General features: G+C 45.9%; 5 protein-coding genes across 5 annotated transcripts in view; all 5 read right to left on the reverse strand.

The window, feature by feature from the left end:
• LOC140188831 (uncharacterized) overlaps window positions 1–11442 on the reverse strand; it is a 184644-nt gene extending 173202 nt beyond the window's left edge. The window contains exons 1-2 of the mRNA XM_072245485.1: window positions 11063–11442; window positions 8397–8401 (exon numbers count right to left, since the gene is read on the reverse strand). Coding sequence (XP_072101586.1) covers window positions 8397–8401; window positions 11063–11442 — 385 coding nt within the window. The remainder of the gene's footprint in view (window positions 1–8396; window positions 8402–11062) is intronic.
• On the reverse strand, window positions 838–1542 carry LOC140188945 (histone H1-like). The gene has a single exon (XM_072245599.1). The coding sequence runs from the start codon at window positions 1515–1517 to the stop codon at window positions 867–869; it is 651 nt and encodes a 216-aa protein (XP_072101700.1). The 5' UTR covers window positions 1518–1542; the 3' UTR covers window positions 838–866.
• An 824-nt stretch (window positions 11443–12266) lies between the features above and the next one.
• LOC140189286 (histone H2B 1/2-like) lies at window positions 12267–12641 on the reverse strand. Its single transcript, XM_072245985.1, has one exon. It carries the CDS (start codon window positions 12639–12641, stop codon window positions 12267–12269), a length of 375 nt encoding a protein of 124 aa, XP_072102086.1.
• Window positions 12642–20342: 7701 nt separating this feature from the next.
• LOC140188863 (histone H2B-like) lies at window positions 20343–21190 on the reverse strand. The gene has a single exon (XM_072245523.1). It carries the CDS (start codon window positions 21188–21190, stop codon window positions 20816–20818), a length of 375 nt encoding a protein of 124 aa, XP_072101624.1. The 3' UTR covers window positions 20343–20815.
• A 4801-nt stretch (window positions 21191–25991) lies between these two features.
• Window positions 25992–26303, reverse strand: LOC140189196 (histone H4). Its single transcript, XM_072245889.1, has one exon. It carries the CDS (start codon window positions 26301–26303, stop codon window positions 25992–25994), a length of 312 nt encoding a protein of 103 aa, XP_072101990.1.
• Between the last annotated feature and the right edge of the window lie 1121 nt (window positions 26304–27424).

Here is a 27424-nt window from a genome sequence, read left to right on the forward strand (position 1 = left end):
AGCCACTACCACAGCAAAGGAAAGGGCTGTCGCTTGCTGATCTGTGTATTATCGTAGTGACGATCTGCCCTCCTGATGAGGTTGTTCGGTTTTTGCACTGATTGACCGCGATCATCAGCTGTTCTCTGCCGTCTGGTTGATTCAGCGAGGGACAGGAGATGAACGCGCTCCCTCCCCGTCAGGGTCTCACCTGGCCCTTCACTTCTCCCACTAACATGCCATGTACAGCTGCTGCGGCTGTTCTGTTTTGTTTGCTTTGGACATGCCCGGCTGTCCTTGGAGTGGGAGCATGCGGTCCCGATGGGTAGAGAGAGGGATTTCCGTGAGCGGTGACCCCAGGCAGTAGTGCTTATGTGTGAATAAACTTATGTAGTTTTGTGGCTCATACCTGATTGAAGGTCAGCCTGCAAAGTCACCGGGTAGTTTATCATACATCTTCCCCCTACAGTTCATCCCCAGAGACAGATCCCTCTCTCAAGACTCCCCCTCCCCTCTCACATAGGTTTCAGCAGTTCCCAATCAACTCAGCTGAATCGGGCCTTGGGATGCGAGGCGCGGAATCTCAGTCACGCTGTCCTGGAGCGGGAGAAGGAACTGGGCCTGCAGACTACCCCACCGGTCTCACTCTCTCTCACACACACAGCCCGAGTGAAACGCAGTGTTTCACTTCAAATCTGGGACGCCACGGCCGCACTGAATGTCAGAGTGGTACCGGGAATATCGGGTTTTATGCGAGAAGTTACCCCGCAAAACTCAGACTGACCCACAGCGGGAATCACAATATTCACGATCAGCTCTTTTCTGAGATGTGGGTGGCTCTGAGAAGAGCCGTTGGGTTCAAACACTTACAAACGGTATATCTCAATTCACTTTTTGACTGCTGTCTTCTTGGCCGCCTTCTTCTTCGGGGCTGCGAGTTTCTTGGGGCTCTTTGGCTTCGGCGCCGCTGGTTTCTTAGCTGCCGGTTTTTTAGCCGCTGGTTTCTTAGCAGCCGGTTTTTTAGCCGCTGGTTTCTTAGCTGCCGCCTTTTTAGCCGCTGGTTTCTTAGCTGCCGCCTTTTTAACCGCTGGTTTCTTCGCTGCCGCTTTCTTAGCCGCTGGGTTCTTGGCGCCAGATTTCTTGCTGGGAGATTTCTTGATGGCAGATTTCTTTACCGATGGCTTGTTCGCTTTCTTCACCGCTTTCACGGCACTTTTTCCTTGACCGGATTTAAAGGATCCTGAAAGACCTGCGCCCTTGGTCTGAACCAAGGAGCCGCTTTCCACTCTCTTCCTGATGCACATCCTGATCTGGGCGCGACGTTTCCCCACATCGACACCGCTGCTGGTCAGAGCCTTCATGATGGCCATAGCGGACATCCCCTTCCTATCGCGACAATCCGCCACAATCTTATCGATTTGTTCGCCCAGCTTGGGACCGGCTGGTTTGCTCCGGGCGGCCGCCTTCTTCTTGGGACTCTTCTTTGCGGCGGCGGGTGCGGCTGGAGGAGCCGTTTCGGCGGGTGCTGTCTCGGCCATGTCGGCGACTCTGGAAAATCCTTCTCACAATCTGACTGAATGAGAACTAAAGCGAAAGGCGGCGGCACAGAGCAATTTAAAGGCAGCGAGCGGACGGGGCGGAGACATCCTCCTGTCAGTTCCCGGAGACTTCATTTTTCTGTGTTTCTCTCTCTTCAAAATTTCTCCGATTCCAATTGAAATCGGACATTCCGGAGACTCGGACTGGTCCCTGCCCGTCACTGAGGCCCGAAAGTTCGCTGGAAAGAGAGTTTAATCGGGATTAAAGGCAGCACTTTCTATTTTAACCCGTTTCATTACTGCACTGCCCGCGATCTCTCTCCATATTGTTGACCTGTTCTCTGGTTTTCGGCTGAAATTTTGAAACGAACTAAAACTTTGTGGTTAATTCCTGCTTCGGGACTGAGCTGGGGAGTGGGGCCATCCCGTAACAGAGAAATCTTTTCATTTTGTACAGGAGGCGCTGGGAAATCCGGCGATGTGTTCGGACCCACAAACACAGTGATACTCGTCTAAGCCGCCCGCCGCTTTAAAACACTCTCCGAATCAGCAAGTCAGGCAGCATCAATGGTGAGAATAAACATCGACATTTCGGGTCGAGACCCTTCATCAGGACTCTGATGGGAGATGCTGCCTGACTTGCTGGGTTCCTCCAGCATTTTGTCCGCGTTGTCGCGATTCCCAGAATCTCTTGGCATTATACTGACACATTGTTCACCTCTGCACCTTCAGAGGCCTGTACTGCTGTCAGAATAAAACGACAGGTTCCTCGTCATATAACACGGTGATAAATCTAATTCTGATTCCAAGGATTAAAGGACAAAGGACATTGTCTGGCCAAACTCTCTGTGTAACTGAGAACCTCGGGTCCGGGAAACATCCTTGGAAATCTTTTCTACACTCTCCCCAGTTTAACCCCGTTTCCTAGAACAGTGATAAGAGCTGCACACAATACGGCAAGTGTGGCCGCCAGTCACTTCCACAACTGTAACATAATGTCGCAACTGATATATTCTATCCCCTGACTAATGAACGCCAGCATGTGAAACCCCGTTCTTCACCACCCTGTCTACCAGTGACACAACTTTCAATGAACTGTGTGCACTTTACCGCTAAATCTCTCCGGCCCATTCCAGTCCCCAATGACCGATCATTCATAGTGTAAGTTCTACACTGGTTTGACTTTCCAATATGCACCGCCTCACACTTATCTGTATTGAAATGCATTTGCCACACTTGGCCCTCTTCCCTAAATGAGCACGATCACCCTGTAATCAGCGACAACCTACCAAGTAAAGTTGAGGGAAGTTATTCCAACTCATTAATAAACCTTTTGTGCACTGGCATTGATCAGTGAAGGTGATTAGTATCAAAATCAAGTTCATTATCACGGACATATGTCATTAACTTTGTTGTTTTGCTACAGCAGTACAGAGCAATTTCTAAAAAAGTTAAAATAAGAAATAAATAATAAACAGTGTAAAAAGAGGATCAGGGAGGGGGTGTGAGTCCGAAGATGAGAATAGGAAACCTAAACCTTGTCCATTCTTGCCTCTTTTACTCTTCATATATCTGAAAATAAATCTTTTTGTATCTTGTTTCTATTATTGGCCAGTTACTTTCATAATTCATCTGACTTCTGCATCTTGCTATTTTAGTTGTGCTCTTTTCTTTTTTTAAGTTTCATTATCCTTTAGCTTCCCAGTAATTTTGGTGATATTCTTTGCCCTCTCATGTTCTTTTATGCTGCCTTTGTCTTCTGTTGTTAGCGATGGTTGCCTCATCCTCCCTTTCAAATACTGTTTCTGCTGAGGGATGAACCGATCCTGTGTCTGCCAAATTTCTCCTGGAGACTGAAACTTTTCATACAAGGTAATCTGAGGAAGTTGAAATGCCCAACTGCTGTAAGCTTGTTCCCATTACCCCTCTGTGTGATTTACTAATATGTCTGCTGCACAATATCTGAGCGGATTGGGAGGCCGGCGGTATAATCCCATCAAAATCATCATTCATCATTTTATTTAAAACCTATACTTACAAGACCTCATCAAAACCCCTCTTATTACTGCAACACACATCAAAGTTGCTGGTGAATGCAGCAGGCCAGGTAGCATCTCTAGGAAGAGGTACAGCAACCTTGATGTGTGTTGCTTGGATTTCCAGCATCTGCAGAATTCCTCATGTTTACCCTCTTATTACTGCAGTGTTGGTCTCCTTAATCAAAGATGCAACATCCCCAACTCGTAAGGTAGCTTTTAAATGTTTGCCCTTCACCTTAAACAATTACCCTGTAAATTTAGGCTTCCCTACCCTGACACAAAGGACAGTCACCAGACGGCTCCTTACTCTCTCAGGAGAGAGAAAGAGAGTCCCAGTCTGTCCAAGTTTCTGCTGATAATTAAGGTCCTCCAGTGTCAGTAACATCCTCATCAAACTTCCCTCCACACTTTCCAGCTTCATGACATCCTTCCTGCAACTGGATGATCAGAACTGTGCAAAATACAGTGTGGTCTCACTTTGACTTTTACAGTTGTCATACAGCATCCCAAATTCTCTACTCGGTTCCCTGATTAATGAACACAAATAGGCCAAACACCACCTTCACCATCCTGACTACCTGTGTTGTCACTTTCAGTGAATGATGTTTCTGTATTTCATGGACCCTCTGTTCTGTAATACTTACTCTCCAAGGGACAAGAATTTACTGTGCAGATCCTTCCCTAGTTGAACCTCTCGTAATGCAACACCTCACACTTGTCCACGTCAATATCCTTCTGCCATTCTTTGGCCGACTTCCCCAGTTAATCTCGATCCCATTGTACTCTCAAAGAATCTTCCCTGTCCACTCTACCACCAACATTGCTGTCATCCGCAAACTCACTAATCACATTAAGTACAATGTCAGAGAAATTGTTACCATCGATGACAAATGACAGTATGAGCACCGATCCCTGTGACTGTCACTGGTCAGAGGCCTCCAACCTGAATAACAAGCTGCCATAACCACCCTCTGTCTCCTTCCACCAAGACAAGTATCTTGTCTGGCATCCCCTCTGCTCTAAATGTGTAATACAAAAGAAATAAAGATTAAATCAAAATATATCTACCTACGGCCTACATCTCTCAGAAGAGACGAAACCTCAACTCCTCACTCCAATTCTGTCCCACTCATACAATGACCGCTCTGTTTAAATCTAACTTCTTTTTATTGGATCTTGCCACCTTCCAAATTACGGGCAATCGAAAGTTTCCTTGGGAATTGTGACATGCAAAATGTGCCAACTGCCCAGGTTCACTTCATCAAACTCCCTCTCCCTTTACATAATCTGATAACTGTGTGGGACTGTGGCACTCAAAACTGTGGACTACAGGAAACCATGCCTGCACTGTTCTACAAGGCCACAAATGATTTAAAAAAAACACTGTATAACAAACACTGGAATTCCCTAACTGAGATGAATAGGGAGACGGGGTAACTGAAAAGATTCAAACAGAAGGAAGGTAAATGTTTGTAAAATCAGGGAAGTAAGATTGACATACAAGGAAGGCTGATGGCAGATCAGCCTTTATATGGAATTGTGGGTGAGGGATTAAGAGAGGACACACTGGAGGGTTCATCCAGTGAGACAATGTGGATGGAGCTCAGGATAAGAGAGGTGCATTCACTGATGGGATTATACCACAGGCCTCCCAAATGCCAGCAGGAGATAAAGGAACAGAAATGTAGCAGGTAATGAAAGATGTAAAAGCAACAGGGTAGTTGCAGTGGGTGATAAATTTCCCCAATGTTGACTGGGACTCCCTTAGAGTCAGGGGCTTAGATATCACCAAATATGTTAGAAGAATACTGGGATGTTACTTAACATAGAAGTGGATAGTCTAACCTGGGAAGGGGGTCAGAGAAAACATTGTATTGGGAAATGAGCCTGGCCATTGATAGAAGTTTCATTTTGGGAACGGTAAATAAGGACAAGACTGGACCCGGTGGTAATGTGGTCATTTGGGGTACAGTTAATTGCAACTGTCTACATTGAACATGTAAATGATGTTTAAAAGCAATCGGGTCAGAATTCAGACAGAACTGTTTCTATGAGGAGGAAACACAAGGATGGTAAGGTCTGGCAGAGGGGCATAGTGAGAGATGTTATGAATTCAGACTGAAAGAAAATGAAGAATAAGGAATATTTCAGAAGTAGAAATTGGAGAAGGCCTCTGGCAACATGAAACAAGTAAGAGAGAAGTTAGAGAGAGAATCAGAAGTGTGAAACGGGAAGAAGAAATAACTTTGGTGAGAAGGGGCACTGCGGAGAGGGTACGACAACACAAGCACAGAGGAGAGAGTTTATGTCTGAAGTGTGCGAGGGACTAAACCAGTACTTCTCATCAGTATTCATCAGTGTGGTCATGGAGGATAGTGAGATCAGAGAAGGGAATGCTGATATTCCAGGGCATGTTGTTCCTCAGGCAATAGAGACAAATTATAGACTGGTGAGACTTGGATAAATGCTCGGGAAATTATTTGAGAATATTATTAGAGATAGGATCTCTAATAAAAGTTAGGAGGGTAAAAGGAGGATATCATGAGTCAGAAGGCAAAGTGAGCAAAATCCAAGAGATTCTCTTGGTATATTCATAGGGCAAGGTAAGTTAGACACAGAATCGTTCTCCTTGGAGGTGAACATGGCCATCTGTGTGTGGAGGCAAATGAAATAGGAGAGGCTATCCACGAATATTTCTGACAGTTATTTCACCATTGCAAAAATTCTTTAAGGTTGTTAAATCTCCAGGGCCTTATCAGGTACATTCTCGTACTTTGTGGGAAGCTGGAGAATACACTGTGGAGGCCAGGGGAGAGATTATTTTGCTTCATCTCAGGCACCAGTTGAGGTTGCACATGATTGGACAGGGTGACTAATGTGGAATTGATAGTTTTGAGGCCAAGACTGTGGATGATATGAAGAGACAGGCAGTGTTGAGGAAGCAGGGAGTCTGCAGTAGCATTTGACAGATTTAGAGAATGGACAAGGAAGTGCCAGATAAAATACAGCGTAAGGAAGTGTGTGGTCATGTACTCTGGTAGGAGGAATAACAGCCTAGGCTCTTTCTAATCAGGGAGAGAACAGAAATCAGTTGTGTGAAGGGTCTTAGTGTACGATTCCCTAAAGGTTAATGTACACATTGAGTTGGTAGTGAGGAAGGCAAATGTAATACTTGCATGCATTTCAAGAGAACTAGAAAATAAAAACAAGGATCTAATGCTGAGGCTTTGGTCAGACCTTATTTGGAGTATCATGAGCAGGGTTGGGTAACTTTTCTAAGAAAGGACGTGCTGGCATTGCAGAGGCTGTAGTGGAAATTCACGAGAATGATCCCAGGACTGAAAGAGTTAGGATATAATAATCATTTGATAATCTGGGCCTGTACTCACTGGAGTCTAGAAGAATGAGGGAGAATCTTATAGAAACACATTGAATATTGAACGGCCTAGATAGCATTGATGTGAGAGGATGTTTCCAATAATGGAGGAATCTAGAACCAAACCACACCATCAATAAAAAGATGCCCCTCTAGAATAGAGATGAGTAATTTCTTTAGTCAGAAGGTGATGAATCAATGGATTTCATTTCCACAGGCAGCCATAAAGGCAGTCAGTGGGTTTATTTAAAGCAGAGGTTAGTAGATTTTTAATTATTATTAAGGGTATCAAAGTTTATGGGTAGAAGGCAGGAGAATGGGGTTGAGAGGGATATATGATGGAATGGCAGAACAGACTGAATGGGCCAAAAGGCCTAATCCTGCTCCTGTGACTTCAGGACTGATGGTTTATGCGGTGCCATTGTTCAAAAAGGGTAGTGGAAACTACAGGCCCATCAGTCTGTAATTTGTTGGAAGAGTTTCTGATGAACAGGATCCACCAAAATTTGGTTTGATTCAAGACAGTCAGCACAGTTTTGTGCAAGGAAAATTATGTCTGGTAATTTCTTGCAGCCCTTTGAGGGGTTTCACAAGAACGTAGATGAGGTTAGGGCTGTGGATGTTGTCTATATGGACATTAGCCAGGCCTTTGACTATAGTCTGGAAGGTTAGATCTAGAAACTGGAATCTGGGGAGATGGTTGATCGATTCCATAATTGCCTCCGTGACAGGAGGCAGAGGCTGATGGTTGAGGGTTGTGTCTCAGACTGGAGCTGTCTGTCTAGTGGTGTGCCACTGGGTGACAGGACCTTTGTTGTTTGCAATTTATATAAATAATGTCCATGTGAATGTGTAATTCACTGAAAGTGACGTCTCAGCTAGATACGGTGGTGAAGATGGGGTTTGATCTGCTGGCTTTCATCATTCATGTCACTGAGTACAAGAGTTGGGAAGAAGTGTTGCAGATACACAAGTCTTCGGTGAGGACTGATTAAAGGAAACCATGCTGACTTTGGCCTATTTTTTCATGTGTTGCCAAGTACCCGAAAATACATCCTTGACAATTGACTCCATCATCTTCCCAACCATTGAGATCAGACTAGCTGGCCTATGATTTGCTTTCTTCTGCTTTCCTCTCTTCTTTAAGAGTGGATGACCTTTGCAATTTTCCTGTTCTGTGGAACCACACCAGAATCCAGAGATTATGGGAAGATTATTACTAAAACTGCCACAATCTCTTCAGCCACATCTTTCATAGAACTGGTGTAGATAATCTGGTCCAAGTGAATTCTCTACCTTCAGACCTTTCAGTTTCTCAAGGACCATCTCCCTAGTAAAGGCAAAATCACTCATTTCTGCCCCCTGATTCTCTTGAATTTCCAGCAGACTGCTAATATCGTCCCCAGTGAAGACTGATGCACAATACTTATTCAGTTTGTCTGCCATTTTCCTGTACCCCATTACTACCTCTCCAGTAACATCTTCCAATGAACCAATATCTACTTTTGCCTCTCTTTTACACTTTGTATATCTGAAGAAACTTTTGGTATCCTCTTTAATACCAGTGGCTAGCTTACCTTTGTATTCCAACTTTTCCCTCTCTTCATGACTTTTTTTGTTGGTTTTAAAAGTTGTAAATACTCTGAGAGTCAGGGACATCTCGGAGCAGATACAGAACAGGGGGATGGTGTTCATTCAGCCAGAGATGGTGATTCACATCGGTACCAATGGACAGGTAGAAAAGGGATGATGTCCCACAGGGAGTTAGGGAAGAAGTTATGGAGCAGAACCTGAAATGTTGTAATCTCCAGTTTACTCCTAGTGCCCTGTGGTGGTAGGGATACAAACAGAAAGTGAGAGCTGATGAATGTGTGGCTAAGGAGCTGATACAGGGACAGGGTTTCAGGATTACGGAACATTGGAACCTCTTCTGGTGTTGTGGTGACATTTACAAGAGGGATGGTTTGCAGTTTCACTGGAGGGCAGTCAGGATCATGAGGTTCATTGCTGCTCCCTATGAGGGTTGAAACGAGATTGACAGGGGGATGTGAAACAGAACACCAGTCACTGAATGGAGAGATTGAAGCTGAGTTAGATGCCAGGCACAGCAATATGTAACGATGGATTTTGAGGCAAATCCACATCTGACCTGGAGTTTGTTTAAAGACCAGTGCAGTGTTTCAGGGCCAGTTTTTTCCAGTAAGAGGGAGGGTCAAGGATGGCAAGGTTCAGGAACCTTGGATGATGAGACAGGAAGTTAATTTAATCGAGGAGGAGGAAGAAGCATAAGTAAGGCTTAGGAAGCTAGAATCAAACAGGGTGTTTGAGGACTATATTTAAAAAATAGGGGAACTCAAGAACATTCGGAGAGCTGGAAACACTGATGAAAAATCTCCGGCAAGTAGGATTGAAGATAATCCCATTGCATTCCATACATTCGTTGTGGTGAAAAGGAGACCTAGGGCTGCACTTTGGGAGATCCAACATCAAGGGTGTGTACACAGTTAATGGCAGGAACATTAACAGTATTGACAAAGAGAAGGATGTCGAAGTTCAGAGATATTGGCTCCCTAAAACTGGGAGCACAGGTTGACAGGGAGGTAAAGTTGGTGTATGGTATGTTTACCTTCATCAGGCAAGGCACTGAGTTCAAGCCCCAGGACATGATGTTACAGGTTTATAAAATGCTGGTTAGGCCACATTGAGAGTATCGTGTTCAGTTCTGATCACCTCAATATAGGAAGCATGTGGAGGGTTTGGAGCAGGATGTCTGGAGGAGGTGTGCGCTGAGGAGAGGCTCGACATGCTGAAACTTTTTGCTTCTGGAGTGGCGTCGGCTCAGGAGAGATTTGATAGATACCTGTGGAATTTTGTGGTCATGGTTGGTGTAGACAGCCAGTAATATTTTTCACAGAAGGCATGTATTTAAGCTCAGAGGAAGAAAGTGAAGACAACAGATTGATGGAGACATGGAATGCACTGCCAGGGGTGGTGGCAGAGGCAGAGAGCACAGGAGTATTTAAGGAAATCTTAGACAGTCACAAGAATATGTAGAGAAGGGCCAAAGGGCCACTCCTGTACTGTCCTTTGTTCTTTGAACAGCAGATGGCCTCTGGGCATGGATCCGTGCAGGAGACTGGGATATTATATCCCCAACACAAAAATGGTTGTCGGAGGGGCAGGACCGGCAGCTCAGTTTCACAGTACAAATGCTACAGGTACGATGGAGTGGAGGGGAGAGAAGAGAAGGCGGAGATGTGTTTGACCAGAGAGAACATCTCAGTGGTACTTAGAGAAGACATCCCTGGGGGTTGCCGCATCATGTATACTGGGACCGCCGCACTGCAAAAGGGTTGGTGGCGCAGAATTTATTCTGTGCGTCCAGTTTTATCAATCAGTATTTAGAAGTTCCTACTAGAGACAGGACAGAACTGAACCTCCTTGTCGATCCACCCACCCCCTCCCTTTTCTTCCTGGCACAAACAAAAGTCTGTATCAGAGCGACCCACCGCCTCACAGAGGGAGCCGCGTCTCGGGAGATCTGACCAAACTGACCCTTTCTTTGCAAATGTTCATTTATATTTCAGAGATCCAGGCGGACGAGATTTTCAGTAAATACTGTCAGTTGCATATGGTAAATGTACTTTTGTAGATAAATGTAAAGCTGCAAATCAATATTGTTCTGTGAAGCGGTGGGAATTGCTCATGAAGCGATCAGCGGAACGGTCCAGGGTCAACCCGCAATGTGAAACCCAGACAACGCGGTTTCAGGTCATGAAGACCAGAATCGTTCAATGATTGGAGATTAAATTCACCCTCCGGGGGCTGACTCTGAAAGTTCATTTCCCCACCCCGCAAGGGGAGAGAGCTCCATTCAGCCAGCAGAGAGGGGAAGTGAGTCAGGGCGAAGCGGACCGCGTACTGTGCAGACTTATACCGGTTTAATTCGCGGAAGAAACACGACGGAAGGAGAGAAAACGTTACCAGGGATGCCTCCGATCGGGGCCGTGTCAGATACACAGCCGAGTTACTACGAACGGCAATCACCCGCTGTTCAGCCCTTCCACAGACACTGTGAGTGGCTCTGAAAAGAGCCTTTGGATAAATAGGTCCAGCTTACGTCGCCTCACTTACTGGCACCGCCGGTTTTCTTGGGCAACAGCACAGCCTGGATATTGGGTAACACACCGCCCTGAGCGATAGTCACCCCTCCCAGCAGCTTGTTCAGCTCCTCGTCGTTGCGGACGGCCAGCTGCAGGTGTCGGGGGATGATGCGGGTCTTCTTATTGTCCCGGGCTGCATTACCGGCCAATTCGAGGATTTCGGCTGTCAGATACTCGAGCACAGCAGCCAGATAAACAGGGGCTCCGGCACCCACCCGCTCAGCATAGTTGCCCTTTCTTAAGAGTCGATGAACCCGGCCGACCGGGAACTGCAGTCCAGCCCGAGATGAGCGAGATTTGGCCTTGGACCGAACTTTGCCGGCGCCGCTTTTTCCACGTCCAGACATTTTCAAAGTCACAGTAACCGCTCCAACGACAGTGATGGAATGTTCACCCCACCCCAGCTCGCCTTTTTATACCTTCTTTGAGAATGCAAACTAATGCTTGTGATTGGTTTAATGCTGCTTGTTTTCATTGGTGAAAAGAAATGGCCCAATCGACGAACTGCCTTAATCACCAATCAAGAGCCCGTAAAGGCAGAAGCGCGGAGTGTAACCATCTCCTCCCCAAAGTACTCTGAAAATTGGAAAAAGCCCGCCAAAAAAACTCATTGTTCAAATGTAATCTGAAATTAAATCATTGCTGATCTGTTTGAGGACTGGGTCTTCGTATTTCCCCCTGTTACTGAAACCGGGCACATTTAATGTAAGTGTAGTTGATAATGGAGTGTCTGGGCACTCAAATTTCTTTCAACTCGTAAAAGAACCGAGTAAATCTGACACTCAGCTTCTGCCCGGTGCCGGCCATTGTGTAAACGTTAGCAGGTTATGGACAAACGGCTCTTCTCAAACTGTGACCAGCGGCTAGTCTGCAATTTTTAAAAAAAAAACTGTTGTATGAAAGAACCGTGAAGTCGTTCCGGCCTCGAATTAAAATGAGATTCAGAGAAGTTACCTAACTCCAACTAATAAACTCCTGAACCCACAGCTAAAACAGCAACGGGAGTGGGAGGAATGTTAAACACCAGGATTATAGGGGGAAGATAAAGCGGATATTCCAACCGCTCTTTAGCTCCTGTAAAGTCACCACGATGCCAGTACAACTCTCTCAGTGAAATCGTGAGTGGCTCTTAAAAGAGCCGTTGTGTTTTCGATCATCTCACTGGGGAGCTTTACTTGGAGCTGGTGTACTTGGTCACCGCCTTTGTCCCTTCGGAAACGGCGTGCTTGGCCAGCTCCCCGGGCAGCAGCAGGCGCACGGCGGTCTGGATCTCCCGTGAGGTGATGGTTGACCGCTTGTTGTAATGGGCCAGGCGGGAAGCCTCGCCCCCGATGCGCTCGAAGATGTCGTTGACGAATGAGTTCATGATGCTCATGGCCTTGGAGGAGATGCCAGTATCGGGGTGAACCTGCTTCATCACTTTGTAGATGTAGATGGAGTAACTCTCCTTCCTCAGCCTCTTGCGTTTCTTCCCTGCCTTACCTGCTGGTTTGGGCAAAGTTTTCTTGGCGCCCTTCTTCGGAGCGGGTTTCGCTGTCTCAGGCATTTCAGCTGACCGCTTCAGACCCACAAATGAGCAAAACGGGCCCAGAGCACGAATTAATTTAGGCAGCGCCCAGAGGTGTATGCTAATGAGGGATGGGATGCCTAGGTTTCTCAATGGCTATTTGAAGTAACGTTCATGCAGTAGGATAATTTGATTGGATAGCTAAAGGAATTCGTTCAACCAATCAGAACTCGTTCTGCACTACCCAGTGTTCGTTTTGGGTAACACCGTGGACAGGGAACTGTCACCGATATGGTGAGTTGCGCTGCGGATAATTCCGCAGGAAGGAAATCTAAAATACAAAATGGACCAACTACAGCGGCAGTATTCGGTCATTCGGCCCGTCGTATCTGCTAGAAAAGCAGATGGAATAAGAAAAACACACAGTTGATAATATGAAACGTTTATGTAATGAAACAGGACAGCAGGAGACCGAAGGTCAAATGGACCAGGTGAAAGATAAATTTACTGCAGCAGCATCATAAACACATAGTATCCACGATACAGTGCACACAAGAACTAAACTGCTGTACAGAATTGTAAAAAGAGAAGAGAATTAGCAGTTAGTCCTGACGAAGGGTCTCGGCCCAAAACGTCGACTGTACCTCTTTCCCAGAGATGCTGCCTGGCCTGCTGCGTTCACCAGCAACTTTGATGTGTGTTGCAGAGAATTTGAACGAGTCTCAAGACAGTCCATTGTAGTGTAAATTGATCAAAGTGGTGCTGTCTTGAGGTGGGGAGGAGCGTTGTTCGGGTTTGTTAAAGTACGTAATGTCTGTACATTACGTACAGGGTTCATTCTGTACCTGTCAGTCTCTGGTACAGTGTGAGAGTGTGGGGTTCATTCTGTACCCGTCAGTCTCTGGTACAGTGTGAGAGTGTGGGGTTCATTCTGTACCCGTCAGTCTCTGGTACAGTGTGAGAGTGTGGGGTTCATTCTGTACCCGTCAGTCTCTGGTACAGTGTGAGAGTGTGGGGTTCATTCTGTACCCGTCAGTCTCTGGTACAGTATGAGAGTGTGGGGTTCATTCTGTACCCGTCAGTCTCTGGTACAGTATGAGAGTGTGGGGTTCATTCTGTACCCGTCAGTCTCTGGTACAGTGTGGGAGTGTGGGGTTCATTCTGTACCCGTCAGTCTCTGGTACAGTGTGAGAGTGTGGGGTTCATTCTGTACCCGTCAGTCTCTGGTACAGTGTGAGAGTGTGGGGTTAATTCTGTACCCGTCAGTCTCTGGTACAGTGTGAGAGTGTGGGGTTCATTCTGTACCCGTCAGTCTCTGGTACAGTGTGAGAGTGTGGGGTTCATTCTGTCACCGTCAGTCTCTGGTACAGTGTGAGAGTGTGGGGTTCATTCTGTACCCGTCAGTCTCTGGTACAGTGTGAGAGTGTGGGGTTCATTCTCTACCTGTCAGTTTCCGGTACAGTGTGAGGTTCATTCTGTACCTGTCAGTTTCCGGTACAGTGTGGGAGTTGGTACTTGGCACTGTGTCTCCCAGTCTCTCATGCAATGTAAATGTAGAAACTTCTTTCAGATTCATCCTCACAATTGAATTCTTTTTAGCTTTTTAAACAATATCACACAATGCGATGTGGCCACACATTTGTTGGAGGTACAACACCTTCTGGGTGGCTTCCAACCTGACGGCATGAACATCGAACTCTCGCATTTCTGGTAATGCCTCCCACCCCCCCCCCTTCACCATTTCCCATCATCTTGCCCACCCACCATCTCCCTCTGGTGCTCCTCCCCCCTTTTCTTTCTTCCATGGCCTCCTGTCTCTTTCACTAATCAACTTTCCAGCCCCCTACACGTTTCACACTCACCTTATTTTCTCTCTCCCCTTCCCCACCTTTTAAATCTACTCCTCAGATTTTCTCCTAAGTCCTGCCGAAGGGTTTTGTCCCAAAACAGTGGCTGTGTTTTTTTTCTATAGATGCTGCCTGACCCGCTGAGTTTGTTCAGCATTTGTGTGTGTGGCTTGGATTTCCAGCAACTGTAGATTTTCTCCTGTTTGTGACACAATGCTGTACATCGGTATATCAGGGATGATGTATCTGGTTACCTTGTACTAATCTGAATGGACTTTGGAGCAGGGCATCCAGAGTAACAAGCCCAGACCATTGAATCCAACTCTGGTCTTGTGATAAATGTGTAACTTTCCTCGAGTCTCGGTGTGGGAGGGTTTGAATGGTGTGTATTGTGTAGCAACATTTGAACTGATGGAATTGAGAATGATTTTGACTGTAGATATGTAACCAGTGTGTCCACAGTGATCAGTGATGGGACCTTTGTTTGATCAGATTAAAACACACATGGGCTGATCAGATCGCTGATGACATGAATATTGGTGCAGTTGTGGGTGGCGAGGAAGGTTGTCAAATGGACAGAAGTGGATATAGATCAATTGGAATCATGGATGGAGAAATGGGGGAAATGGATTTTAATCTGGACAAGTGTGAGGAGTTTTACAGGTTAAATGTCGTCAGAAACTCCACAGTAAATGGCAGCACCCTTAGGAGCACTAATACAGGAGAGAACTTTATGTGTTTCTCTGTATTATCTTGCAAGTGTCACTAAAAGGAAGTAAACTACTCTAAAGATCACAGAGGGGGAGCAGTAAGAGGATCCAGTGGGGGGTGGGGTCGCTGTAGGGTAATGTCATGGCTGGAAATGTGCGTAATTAATGACCACTGACATTCTGTTGTGTTTCTCTTTTCGAAGCTGGACTGCTGTTATGATGTAAGTATGTGAAGTTTTTTTTTTAAACTGTGCTTTATGTTTCTGTATTTGGAGGACAATAAATGAGTTGTTATGGTTTTCCTGAAACAGAAAATGCCTCATGCCATTTTATTTGTAAAAGCCTTCACACTGCAAGAATACCGCAGTGTCAATCTGCACCAAGAAAACCTGATCACATTCTCTTGAGGGTTAATGGCATTGCTGACTCTGAGTTTACTACAGTCAAATGCCAGCAGGGTCACGATCAGCAGAAACTCTCACAAAGCAGCTCTGTTTGTATTGTGTGCTTAGTAGGTCTGTGGGAGATACCCAGAATGTGAAGCTATAGTAATGGAGAGAGACACACTGAGCCAAGTCACAGCTTGATGGGCAGAGAGGAAAACAGAGAATTTGATGTTGTGTCCTTATGCCTGAACTATGCCCAGTTAGAAGTGTTGTTCCTCCGCACAGTGTTCAGCCTCACTGTAACAGTGTGACATCAGACATCAACATGAAAACCAAAATAATCTCAGCTGAGATATATTCTCTTTCACCTGTTGATCATCTTTGCAAACATTTTACAGGCAGAAAAGGCAAAGAATTTCTGTCTGAGAATCTCAAATGCAACAGCGTGTCACTTCTGCTGTGTCTGTCGGTTCCCCAGCATTTGAATGCTACCAGTCACTGAATATGAAGGGGGAGATGGTTGAGAAGACAGCACACCAGAGTCCCAATACGTGGACTTGTCCATGGACTGACCTGATAAATGGCCATAGAGTTGATACCAGTGAGTTGGCGTTCACCGCCTCTCATTTTGGAAGGGATTCACCAGGCCACTGCACCTGCAGATACACCAGCAAGTTCACACGGGGAGAGGCCATTCACCTGCTCCATGGCGGACGGGATTCATTCAGTCACATGAGCTATTACAACACCAGCCAGTTCACACCGGTGAGCAGCTAGACTTGGCTCTGTTGTCTCTGTCTCTCAGTATAGCTTCACACCTGTTCCAAGTGTGGGAGGAGATTCATTCAGTTCACCCACCGTGTGAGGCTCCAGTGAGTTTACAATTCATAGAGGACACACTTCTGTCCTGAGTCAGCAAAGAAATTTACTCAAGTCATCCCACCTGCTGAAACACCAGCAACTTCACATCAGGGAGGAAGTTATAATAAGCTGTATATGGGACTGTTAATGTCAGATTCCACAGATCTTGTGGCTGCTCATCAGACCCAGGACTGAACCCTGGTTACTGAGCATTGAGGGGGTTCATCCCACCATCTTAAAATACACTGATGTTTAATATTGTGGATCTGTCATAGACAAATACATCAATTCCATTTCAAATCCTGTATCTCAGGTGCTTCCTCCCTGTTACACCGATAATGAACAGTCGAGAGGCCACTCAGTCCAGCTGGTACCTGCTTGTGTTCCTATTGCACACCAGAGCTTTCAACCCCATCCCTGCCGTTCACCACTAACTCACCCTATAATGTTCAGGATGTAACTGGTCACCGGTCTGGCGATAAAGAGGTTTACCTTGAATTCACTCCACGACTTTCTGTAAACTGCAGAGGATTAATTTACTGTGGTTTTCTCCCAAATATTCCTCATCCCTCACAGCTCTGGACCAAGGCTGAAATCTTGTGTTGTTAAAATCTTCCTGTCCCGCTCTATTCATTGTTTTGTGTCATTTTCACTGATTTCGAAGGGCTGTGCCTCACATTGCTGGGCTGTTGCAATACAACACTCTCCTCTAAATTACGACAGCAGAATGGTGGAGCAGAAACAAGAGGGGTCAGCACAAATGAGGGCTTTGGAGCTCCAGATGTGATGGAGGCTCGAGTTTACGTAGAGTAGGAGGGAATCAGACCAGGAGGATGAGGCTGCAAATGGAAGTTCAGCAACATTTGGAAACTGATTGACTGAAAAAAGAGGTTTATGTTTGCAAAATACTGGAGGGACTCAGTGCCCCCCAGCAGCATCTGTGCAGACAAATAAATAGTTGATATTATGGGCCAAGACACTTCATCCTATCTAGACTGTTTATTCCTCTGTTTAGCTGCTGCCTGACCTGCTGAGTTCCCGCAGTACTTTGTGTGTGTCACTTCAGAGTTTATTCCCAGCATCTGCTGAACCTTGAGTTTCATATCCGCATTTCTAAATGAGTGGGACTGTGACAGTTGTCATACAAAATGCTTGTTGACATTGTGTAATAAACAGGAGAAAATCTGCAGATGCTGGAAATCCAAGGAACACACACAACATGCTGGAGAAACTCTGCAGGCCAGGCACCATCTGTGGATAAAAGTACAGCTGACGTTTTGGGCCGAGATTCTTCAGCAGGACTGGAGGAAAAACAATGAGGAGTAAATTTTAAAGGTGGGGAGGGGAGAGAGAAACACAAAGTGACAGGTGGAACTGGGAGGGGGAAGGATGAAGTAAAGAGCTGGGAAGTTGTTTGGTGAAAGAGATACAGGGCTGGAGAAGGGGGAATCTGACAGGAGAGAACAGAAGGCCGTGGATGAAAGAAAAGGGGGGAGGAACACCAGAGGGAGGCGATGGGCAGGCAATGAGAGGGAAAGGGGGATTGGGAATGATGAGCGAGGGGAGGCATGACTGGAAGATCAAGAAGTCGCTGTTCATGCCATCAGATTGGAGGCTGCCCAGATAGAATACAAGGTGTTGTTCCTCCTACCTGAGTGTGGCCTCATTGCGACAGTATACGAGGCCATGGATTGACGTCTCCATTGAGTACACTGTTTGTGGAAGCTTGCTGTGTTCAAGTAGCTGCTGAGTTTTCTGCATAAAATCATTGACTGATTTTGAAACATGTGGCGTGGAACCAGCACTTGCCCCTCAAATTAATCCAGTCTGTTAACAACAGCACATCACCTCCCTTTTCCAAAATACAATTCAACCACACTATCACCATCCATTCCGTAAGTTTACACAAATGGGACGTCAGTGATATTGGTCTATAACTAGGAGGATCCATCAGGGGTTTCCCAGGTTTTAGAATAGACAGTACAATTGCCATTTTCCATGAGGAGAGAAGATGGCCTGAACTCCAATTATGATTTTAAAAATGTAATATTATCTCAAGAGAGTTGTTGACCATATGTTTAAACATGCAATAACATGTATCATCCTTTCCTGGAGCCGTCTGACCTGTACTATAAATAGCTTTCTTAAATTCACACAAAGAAACTCTACATCACTAATACTATCATTGCTACAGCTGGTTTCCAACACATTAAGGTATTCTTGTAAAACCTTATTGCTACATTGTTTAGTCTCTCCACCTATTTTAATTATGAATTGCAGCAAATGACCAAGCCAGGACTCAACCGTCTCTCCTTCAGGAACAATTGTATTACCTTCTTTAATCAATATTCAGAACCCTATGAATCCCACACCCCCATTTTCTTAGTCATTCCCCAAACATCTTCAAGTTTAATAGTCCTTCCAATACTTTCACAATATGACCTCCAGTAAATCTTTTTCACAAGCTTCATTACTTTCCTCACCACGGCCTGTGACCTGTTACACTTAATATGATCACGCGGAGAGTGATACTTAACTTTCCGAAATGCCACGTTTCTCTCAGTAACTGCCTCTGCACACTCCTCCGTCCACCACGGTACAGCTTTTCTCCCACTACTGCACTTTTTAAATTGAATCTCTGCCACCACTATTTGATGAATAATGTCACAACGTTTCTTTGCAGAAATCCACATCATCCTCACCATTCAGCCCAGACAGACACTCAGCACATAAAACATTCAAACTTCTCCCAATTTGCTTTACCAGAGCTCCACCTCCTAAAAGTGGCCTCATGCCCCCCTATATAAATCCAAACTCAAGCTTATAAACATAGGAAAATGATCACTCCCCAATGCTTCATCTCCCATGACATCCCACTACTCACTCCAATGTTCAAAACTAAAGTTAAATTTACAGCATTTTCAGAACTATTATGAACATTAAATCTTGTACCTCTCCCACCATAAAGACTAACAGGATATGAAATATCTGAAACTCTTCTATAAACAAAATATCACCAATCTGAGAACAACCCCACAGTGAACTAACTATGTGTTAAAATCCCCACACCATACAACGCTTAGTGAGCTAGAGCTACATATACTCTCCAACAAATCAATCGGGAGCTTTCCACAATGGTTATAATAACACACAAACACGAGGAAATCTGCAGATGCTGGAATTTCAAGCAACACGCATAAAAGTTGCTGGTGAACGCAGCAGGCCAGGCAGCATCTCTAGGAAGAGGTACAGTCGACGTTATAATAATATACCACTTTATTGCCCCTACCTGTGGAATCAAATGTGTCTTCAAATGCCTCATACATTTCATTTACATCCACAACTCTATGCCCTCTCCCTCTCTTTAAAAAAAACTTGCAACACCACCTCCTCTACCAACTAATCTATCACGCTTAATTACAATATAACACTGGAAGGAAGAACTTAAATGTGGTAACAAATCAGGTTTCCTGATACATATAACATCACATAGATTTGATAAATCAGAAATACATTTGAAGTCTTGCCCATTAGAAATCAGGCTTCTGGAAATCACCCTTCTGATGCAGGCGGGGCGGGGGGGGGTGCGGAATGTAGTGGGACGTTTATGATTGGTGAAACAGTGCCTGATCTGATTGGAAAGAGCAAATACTCCAATCACAGAGCTGCCTTATTCACCAATCAAGAGACAGCAACTGTAAAAGCGCGGAAAATACCGTCTAACCGCCGAAATAAACTGAAATTTGCAAAACACCGCCAAAAAAGCCTTTGTTGCTGAAATTAAACCACAACAGGTTTGTTTGTCGGCTCTTTACCCCCGTTACTGGAGTCCGACACACTTAAACAAAGTGTAGTTAATATTGCGATGGTGTCTGAGAAATTAGTTCACCGATATCTTTCAATTGATAAACGATTGGAATAAAACCGATTCTCAGCTGCTGTTCGCGGTCGGTCATTGTGTAAACTCAAGTCAGTTTAGCAACGGGTCGCCCGGCAGAAAGTGGAGCTTTAACAAATGCTCTGAACGACCCGTGACAGTATTCAGCTCTCGCGTCGGAATGGGGTTAAGAGAAGTATCCAAAATGGGACAAAGCTTAATGAACCCACGGTAATTAAACCAGAAACATTAGCGTCCATGTCAGAGAAATCTGATGACCGAGAGGAAGCGACGGGGAAAGGGGTGTGTAACGATTCCGTGCCTGGGCAGTTGGCAGGAATTAACAGAGAAATTGGGATTATACTGAGCAGCGGACAGCAAATTCTGATTAACGGGAATAAGATTCTGAATGAGCAATTCCAAATTTACCTCAATTCCATGTCTCAACATCGTGTAACTCTTTTAATGAAACCGTGAGTGGCTCTTAAAAGAGCCTTTGATTTTCCGGTTTGTTTTGTCAGTGAACTTGTCTTCACTTGGAGCTGGTGTACTTGGTCACCGCCTTTGTCCCTTCGGACACGGCGTGCTTGGCCAGCTCCCCGGGCAGCAGCAGGCGCACGGCGGTCTGGATCTCCCGGGAGCTGATGGTGGACCGCTTGTTGTAATGGGCCAGGCGGGAAGCCTCGCCCGCGATGCGCTCGAAAATATCGTTGACGAATGAATTCATGATGCTCATGGCCTTGGAGGAGATGCCGGTGTCGGGGTGAACCTGCTTCATCACTTTGTAGATGTAGATGGCGTAAGTCTCCTTCCTCGACCTCTTGCGCTTCTTGCCAGTCTTGCTCGCTGGCTTGGACAAAGCTTTCTTGGCGCCCTTCTTGGGTGCGGGTTTCGCTGGATCAGGCATTTCCTCGTCGGTTTCAAACACAATAATAAGCAGAAGCTGTTCGGAGCGCGGTTTAAATAGGCAGCGCCCAAAGCGGTATGTTAATGAGGATGGGAATACTGAGCATTTCTATTGGCTGTTTGGAGAAATGAATCACCAATCGGAACGCTGGGGGATGGGTAGCGGCGCCAATGGGCGGGGTTTACCGCTGTCGTTTGATGCGGGAGGAAGTACTGAAGGGCAGAGACAGGCCGGGCTGCGGGCTGAAATTGAAAAGGGAAACGCAATTTCAAAAGCCGAATGAAAATAAAATCAGATGAAATATTGTAAAATTAAACACTAGGACATTTAGTTCATGACATAGGGCTGCAGGAGAGTAAAGGAGAGATTTGGACATTTCAGTGTAAAGTTTAAATCGAGTTTATTTATGCACAGGTGAAAGGAACAAAGTATTTGTAGCAGCATCACAGACACATTGCATCAGAGACACAACACTGACAAGGAACACTGATATTAAATATGAATTATACCAAAATATTCAAACAGACAGAAGACTATCAGAACAAAATCAAAATAACAAACAGATTATGCCGGCAGTGGGAGAATCATCCCTCTTGTGCTTCTTCATCTCGTCACTCTAGATTCAGTGTCACACAACGCTGCCACTTTGATCTGGCCCATGCCTTCATCAACCAAGTCCAACACTTGCCTTTAGTGCATCTTCCCCCCCCCCCTTACACTGGTCATCGGGTTTGTGGGGGTGTGCCCAGGGTTAGTTGGGGTGTGTGCCCCCTTGGACCTCAGAATTAGGTTTGAGGGTAGGGCTGGTGGATGTATATGTGGGGCTGGGAGAGATAAGGCTGTGGAGTTTAGTATGGTGAGATAGGTGGGGCTATGGTGGATAGGGTAATGTAGTGGAGTCACTTCAATCTGGCCCATTCCCTTCATTAATGTGGCCTGACACCACTTGGCTTAATGAACCGGGTGTTGCAAAGGGACACATCATCAGGAAAGCAACCTGGGGTCATTGGGTGTTTTGGGTCTTTAATCATGAGACATCCTCGCCCAGACAACCCAGCCAGGGTTAATCAGGCCTGCTTGTGTTTATCCCATGGATCAAGGTAACGAGAGGCATGTAATTCTGCATGTTGTGGGTATTTTAGACCTTGTTACTTGGCTTTATTTTGACCATTTGGGGAGTAGAATGTTCTGAGGCCTAGTAATCAGGCTTTACCTCCAAGTAAGGTTCAACTTTCCGACTTTCAATTTAGAATTGTCTTTATTTTGCATCTGTATGCCTGGGATTGCATGGGTTAAATTAACAGTGTTCACTGCAGTACAAATTAGTGATTAGGGCTGCGCAGATTGGTCCATAATTCCAAAATGCAAACATCTCTGAAATCCAGATTTTTTTGTGCTGACATGACATCACAAATGGAGAATTTTACTCAGGATTAAATGGCTTGCCTAATGAAGAGAGTTTCACGGCTCTGGGCCTGTATTCACTGGAACTTCGAAGAAAGAAGGGTTACCAAATTGAAACCTATCAAATAGTGAAAGGGCTTGATTGAGTGGATGTGGAGAGGATTTTTCCTGTGATGGGTGTGTCTAAAACTGGACCACACAGCTTCAAAATAGAGGGTCATCCTTTTAGAATGGAAATGAGGAGGAATTTCTTCAGCCAGAGAGTGGTGAATCTGTGATTTTTTTTGCTACAGGCAGCTGTGGAGGCCAAATCACTGGGTATAGGCAGAGATTGATAGATTCTTGATTGGTCAGGGCATGAAGGGATACAATGGAAGGCAGGAGACTGCCTCTCAGAGGAAAAATTGATCAGTGATGATGAAATGCCAGAGAAGGCTCGACAGGCAAAATGGCCGAATTCTGCTCCTGTATCTTATGGTCTTATGGACTCACTTAGTGACTAAATCTCTCCCAGAGACTGTTGATCTCAGCTTTGACTCAACCCAGCAACTGAGGCTCCACATTACTTATATAAGGAATACAAAAGTTCTTTGTTCTCTGATTAACAAAACATCTCATTTCCATCCTGAATGCTTGTCACCTCATTCTGAGCAACAGACACAAAATGCTGGGGAAAGTCAGCAGGCCAGGCAGCATCTATGGGAAAGAGTAACGAGTCGATGCTTCGGGCTGAGAATCTTCACCCTGAGATCTGATGAAGTGTCTCGGCCCGAAGTGTCGACTGTTAACTCTTTTTCATAGAGGCTGCCTGTCCTGCTGAGTTCTTCCAGCATTTTGTATGTGTTGCGTTTGATTTCCAGCATCAGCAGATTCTCTCGTGTTTGTGATTTACGCCTCATTCTGAGGGTATTTTCCTCAGTTATGGAGTTCTCATTCAGGGGAAAGATCCTCCTTGCCTATTGCCTGTCATATCCTGAAAGAATCTAACAGATTTCCTCGTTTTCTCATGAACAGCAGGGAATGCAGACCCAGCCCACTCACTCTCCTCTCGCATAACCAACCTTCCATCCCTGGAACCAGCCCAGTCAGTGTGGGGAACAGTCACTGCACTCCCTCTATTGCAGGGATATCTTTCCTGAGGAAGTGTGACCAAACCTGGACACGATACTCAAGGTGTGCTCTCACCAGGGCCCCTATATAATCCCAGTGAGACCTCTGTACTCTCTTGTACAATCCCCGTGGATCACAGGACAAAATACTGTTTGAACATAGAACATAGAATAGTACAGCACAGTACAGGCCCTTCGGCCCACAATGTTGTGCCGACCCTCAAACCCTGCCTCCCATATAAATAGAACATAGAATAGTACAGCACAGTACAGGCACTCTCATTACTTGTATCTGCATGTAAACTCAAGTGATTTGTTTACAAGAATGTCCAGGTCCCTCTGAACATCCTCATGTGGAAATGACTCTGATAGTTTGTTCCTGAGACTGGGTGATCGCACATTTCCCCACATTCTGTTCCACCTGCCACATCCTCAACCATTCACTCTCCTGTATACATCCCCCAAACCTTCTCACTACTGTTACCGTCCCTCCCGCTCTGCCACAGCAGCAGACATAGTCACTGAGTTATGCAGCACAGAAACAGGTCCTTCAGCCCAACACATCCATGCTGACCAAGTGGCCAAACAAAATTATTGTCAGTTGCCTGCATTTGGCCCATGTCCCTGTGAAACTTCCCTCTCCACAGTCCAAGAGATATTGCAACTGTGCCCACCTACACCACCACTTGGGGTAGTTTGTTCCATGTAAACAGCACATTCTGTGTACAAAACCTGCTCCTCAGGGTCCTATTTAAATGTTTCCTCTCTCACTTTATATCTGTAATCTCCCGCTTCCAACTCCATAAACCTGGAGATAACAGATTCACTGTTGACCGTATCTATGACTGCCATTATTTTATCACCTCTCTAATATCACATACACTCTGGTGAGAAAGGTCCTGGCCTATGCAGCGTCCTGTTAAATCCCTTTTGCACCCTCTCCAGTTTAATGTCACCCTCTGATCCCAGGGCAACTATAACTGTACTCCGTGCTCCGAGAGTAGTTTCCCCGAGGCTGGTAGAGCTGTAATGTGACGTCACAGTCCAGTGGCCGATACTCTACCCGATGAATGCGAGTGTGGCGAACAGCTTCTTCACCGTCCTGCTTACCTGTGTTTACACTCTGAAGGAATTCGATATCTGCACCCCGATATCTCTGTTTTACAGCACTCCCAGGGACAGACCATTCCCCACGGCAGTTCTGCCCTGGTTCGTCAATGACAATGGCACATCTCACATTTATCTGTCATTCCTCAAATCAGTGACCTCATTGATCACCGTCCTGTTGTAATGTTAGTTACATTGTTTCACACTCCACGATATCACCAACTTTAGTGACATCGATAAATTTGCTGAGCCGGGCAGTGACGTTATCAGCCCTGACTCAGCTCCCAGGCTTTTCCTCGCAGCGATACACGCGCAGTGCTGGAGGAACTCAGCAGGCCAGGCAGCATCTATGAGAAACTGGAAACAGCCAACGTTTCAGGCCGAGACCCTCCATCAGCATCTGCACAATGGTCTTGTGTTTGGTTTTCCTTCGATTCTAAGTTACTGGATAACATGACCCATCCTCCAATCCTCTGCCACCACTCCTGCCCGAGAAACGCGCAGAGAGACAGAGGCGGGGAGGGGAGGAGACAGAGTCAGAGTGACGGACAGAGCCGAGAGCGGCCTCTCATCGTCCAGCTCCGTCTTCACTTTAATACACCCGGCAATTTCCAACGGTTTGTCCGAAACACAGAGCTCCAGAGAGAGAGAAAAAAACGCCCTTTAACACCACGTACAGAAGGAGTTCTAGGAATTTACTGCCGGTCGGACTTCATCGGATCAGAATACAGTGTGATTGGCGCAGGATCAATTTCAAATTGCCCGCCAATTTCAGAGCACCCAGCAACGGTGCTGGAAGACTTTTTTTAAAAATTATCTACCGTTAGTTTTATCACGCATTATACAATTTCAGTTTCATTTAATATCTAATCCCCTGAGTTAAGATTTAAATGCACAATTACGGAGTCGCTTCTCCAACCGAGTGAACTGATTCCTGTCCGAGACGGATAAAAGGATGAAGATCGATCTTAACGCGCTCAGAGGTTCTGAAGTAATCACCGACTGGAAAGGCAGATTCGCAGGAATATTGCAAACCGAACCGATTAATCTGTTTCAAATGTAACTCAGCTGAATGTATCGATAAAAATAATTAAAAGGTTGCGGATACAGCTCCGTTTGTGAGGCGGTGGGTGGCTCTTAGAAGAGCCTTTGTTTTGTGCTCGGGAGGAGGTGGGAGTTTTTCAGCCGCCGAAGCCATAGAGAGTGCGGCCCTGGCGTTTCAGAGCGTACACCACATCCATGGCAGTCACCGTCTTGCGCTTGGCGTGTTCAGTGTAGGTGACCGCATCCCGGATCACATTCTCCAGGAAAACCTTCAGCACCCCGCGGGTCTCCTCGTAGATCAGACCCGAGATCCGCTTGACGCCGCCACGGCGAGCCAGACGGCGGATGGCCGGTTTGGTGATGCCCTGGATGTTATCACGGAGCACTTTACGGTGCCGCTTGGCTCCGCCTTTGCCCAGTCCTTTGCCTCCTTTCCCTCTGCCAGACATGATGCTGCTTCACTCAGGTCGCCGCTCACTGACAAACTGCCTGCTGCTGTCTCCTTTTATACACAGCGCCCCGACCTGCCCGAGAAACGCGCAGAGAGACAGAGGCGGGGAGGGGAGGAGACAGAGTCAGAGTGACGGACAGAGCCGAGAGCGGCCTCTCATCGTCCAGCTCCACCTTCACTTTACCACAACCACCAATTTCCAACGATTCATCCGACACAAAGCGCTCCAGCGAAAAACAAAACTCCCTCACACACAGTCTGAAAAGAACGAGAGCCAATGTCAGGCTAATAAACATGGTGGGACTGATGGGCTGAAATGAGTTTATTTCAACACTAGGAGTACTATGTTATCGGACGAACAGGGCTGGCAGCTCAACATTCCTGGGTTTCATTGTTTTACATGTGAGTGGGGGGTTAAAAATGCAGAGGTTACCTCACTGGGAATGTCACAGCAAACTGCAAGGTTCATTTACAGAGGCAATCTGCAGTTACACTGTTGGGGTGTTTGTATTGGCCCCGCAACAACCAGTGGGAGGACATTATCTTCTCTAGATTAACTGGAACTTGCTTAATTCTTAAATGCGCCAGATTTCTTCAGTGAATCTGAGAGGTGTTTGAAACATTATGTACAGGGCCCAACCAGAGGTGAGAACAGTTGGGAATGAGCCAGGCCAGGTGACAGTTGAGAGTCAGTGAACATTTGGGAACAGTGATCACAAGTTTCTTTTTTCTTAGTTACAAGTAAAAATAAAAGTAGATCTTGTATGAAGGTACTAATTTGCAGGAGGACAAGTCAGGACGGAGGAAGACAGGAGCCAAAGGACATTGATTGGGAGCAGCCACTGTCAGACAAGTCCACATCTGATGTGTGGGAGTTGTTTAAAGACCAGCAACTCTGAGTTCAGGATCAGCATGTTCCGGTGAGGAGTGAGGAGAAGGATGGTAAGTAAGGGATCTTTAGACAAGCAGAGAGATCCTAAATTTAGTCAAAAGGTTTTGGAAAGTTTGTAAAGCTAAAGTCAGACTGGGTACCTTTGGAATATAAAGGTAGCAGGGAAATGCTAAAGCAGGTGATAGGAAAGGCCAAAAGGGGCCACAAACTGTCCTTGTAATGTAGGA

Source organism: Mobula birostris, chromosome 28 (assembly GCF_030028105.1).
Source record: "Mobula birostris isolate sMobBir1 chromosome 28, sMobBir1.hap1, whole genome shotgun sequence".
Lineage (NCBI taxonomy): Eukaryota > Metazoa > Chordata > Chondrichthyes > Myliobatiformes > Myliobatidae > Mobula > Mobula birostris.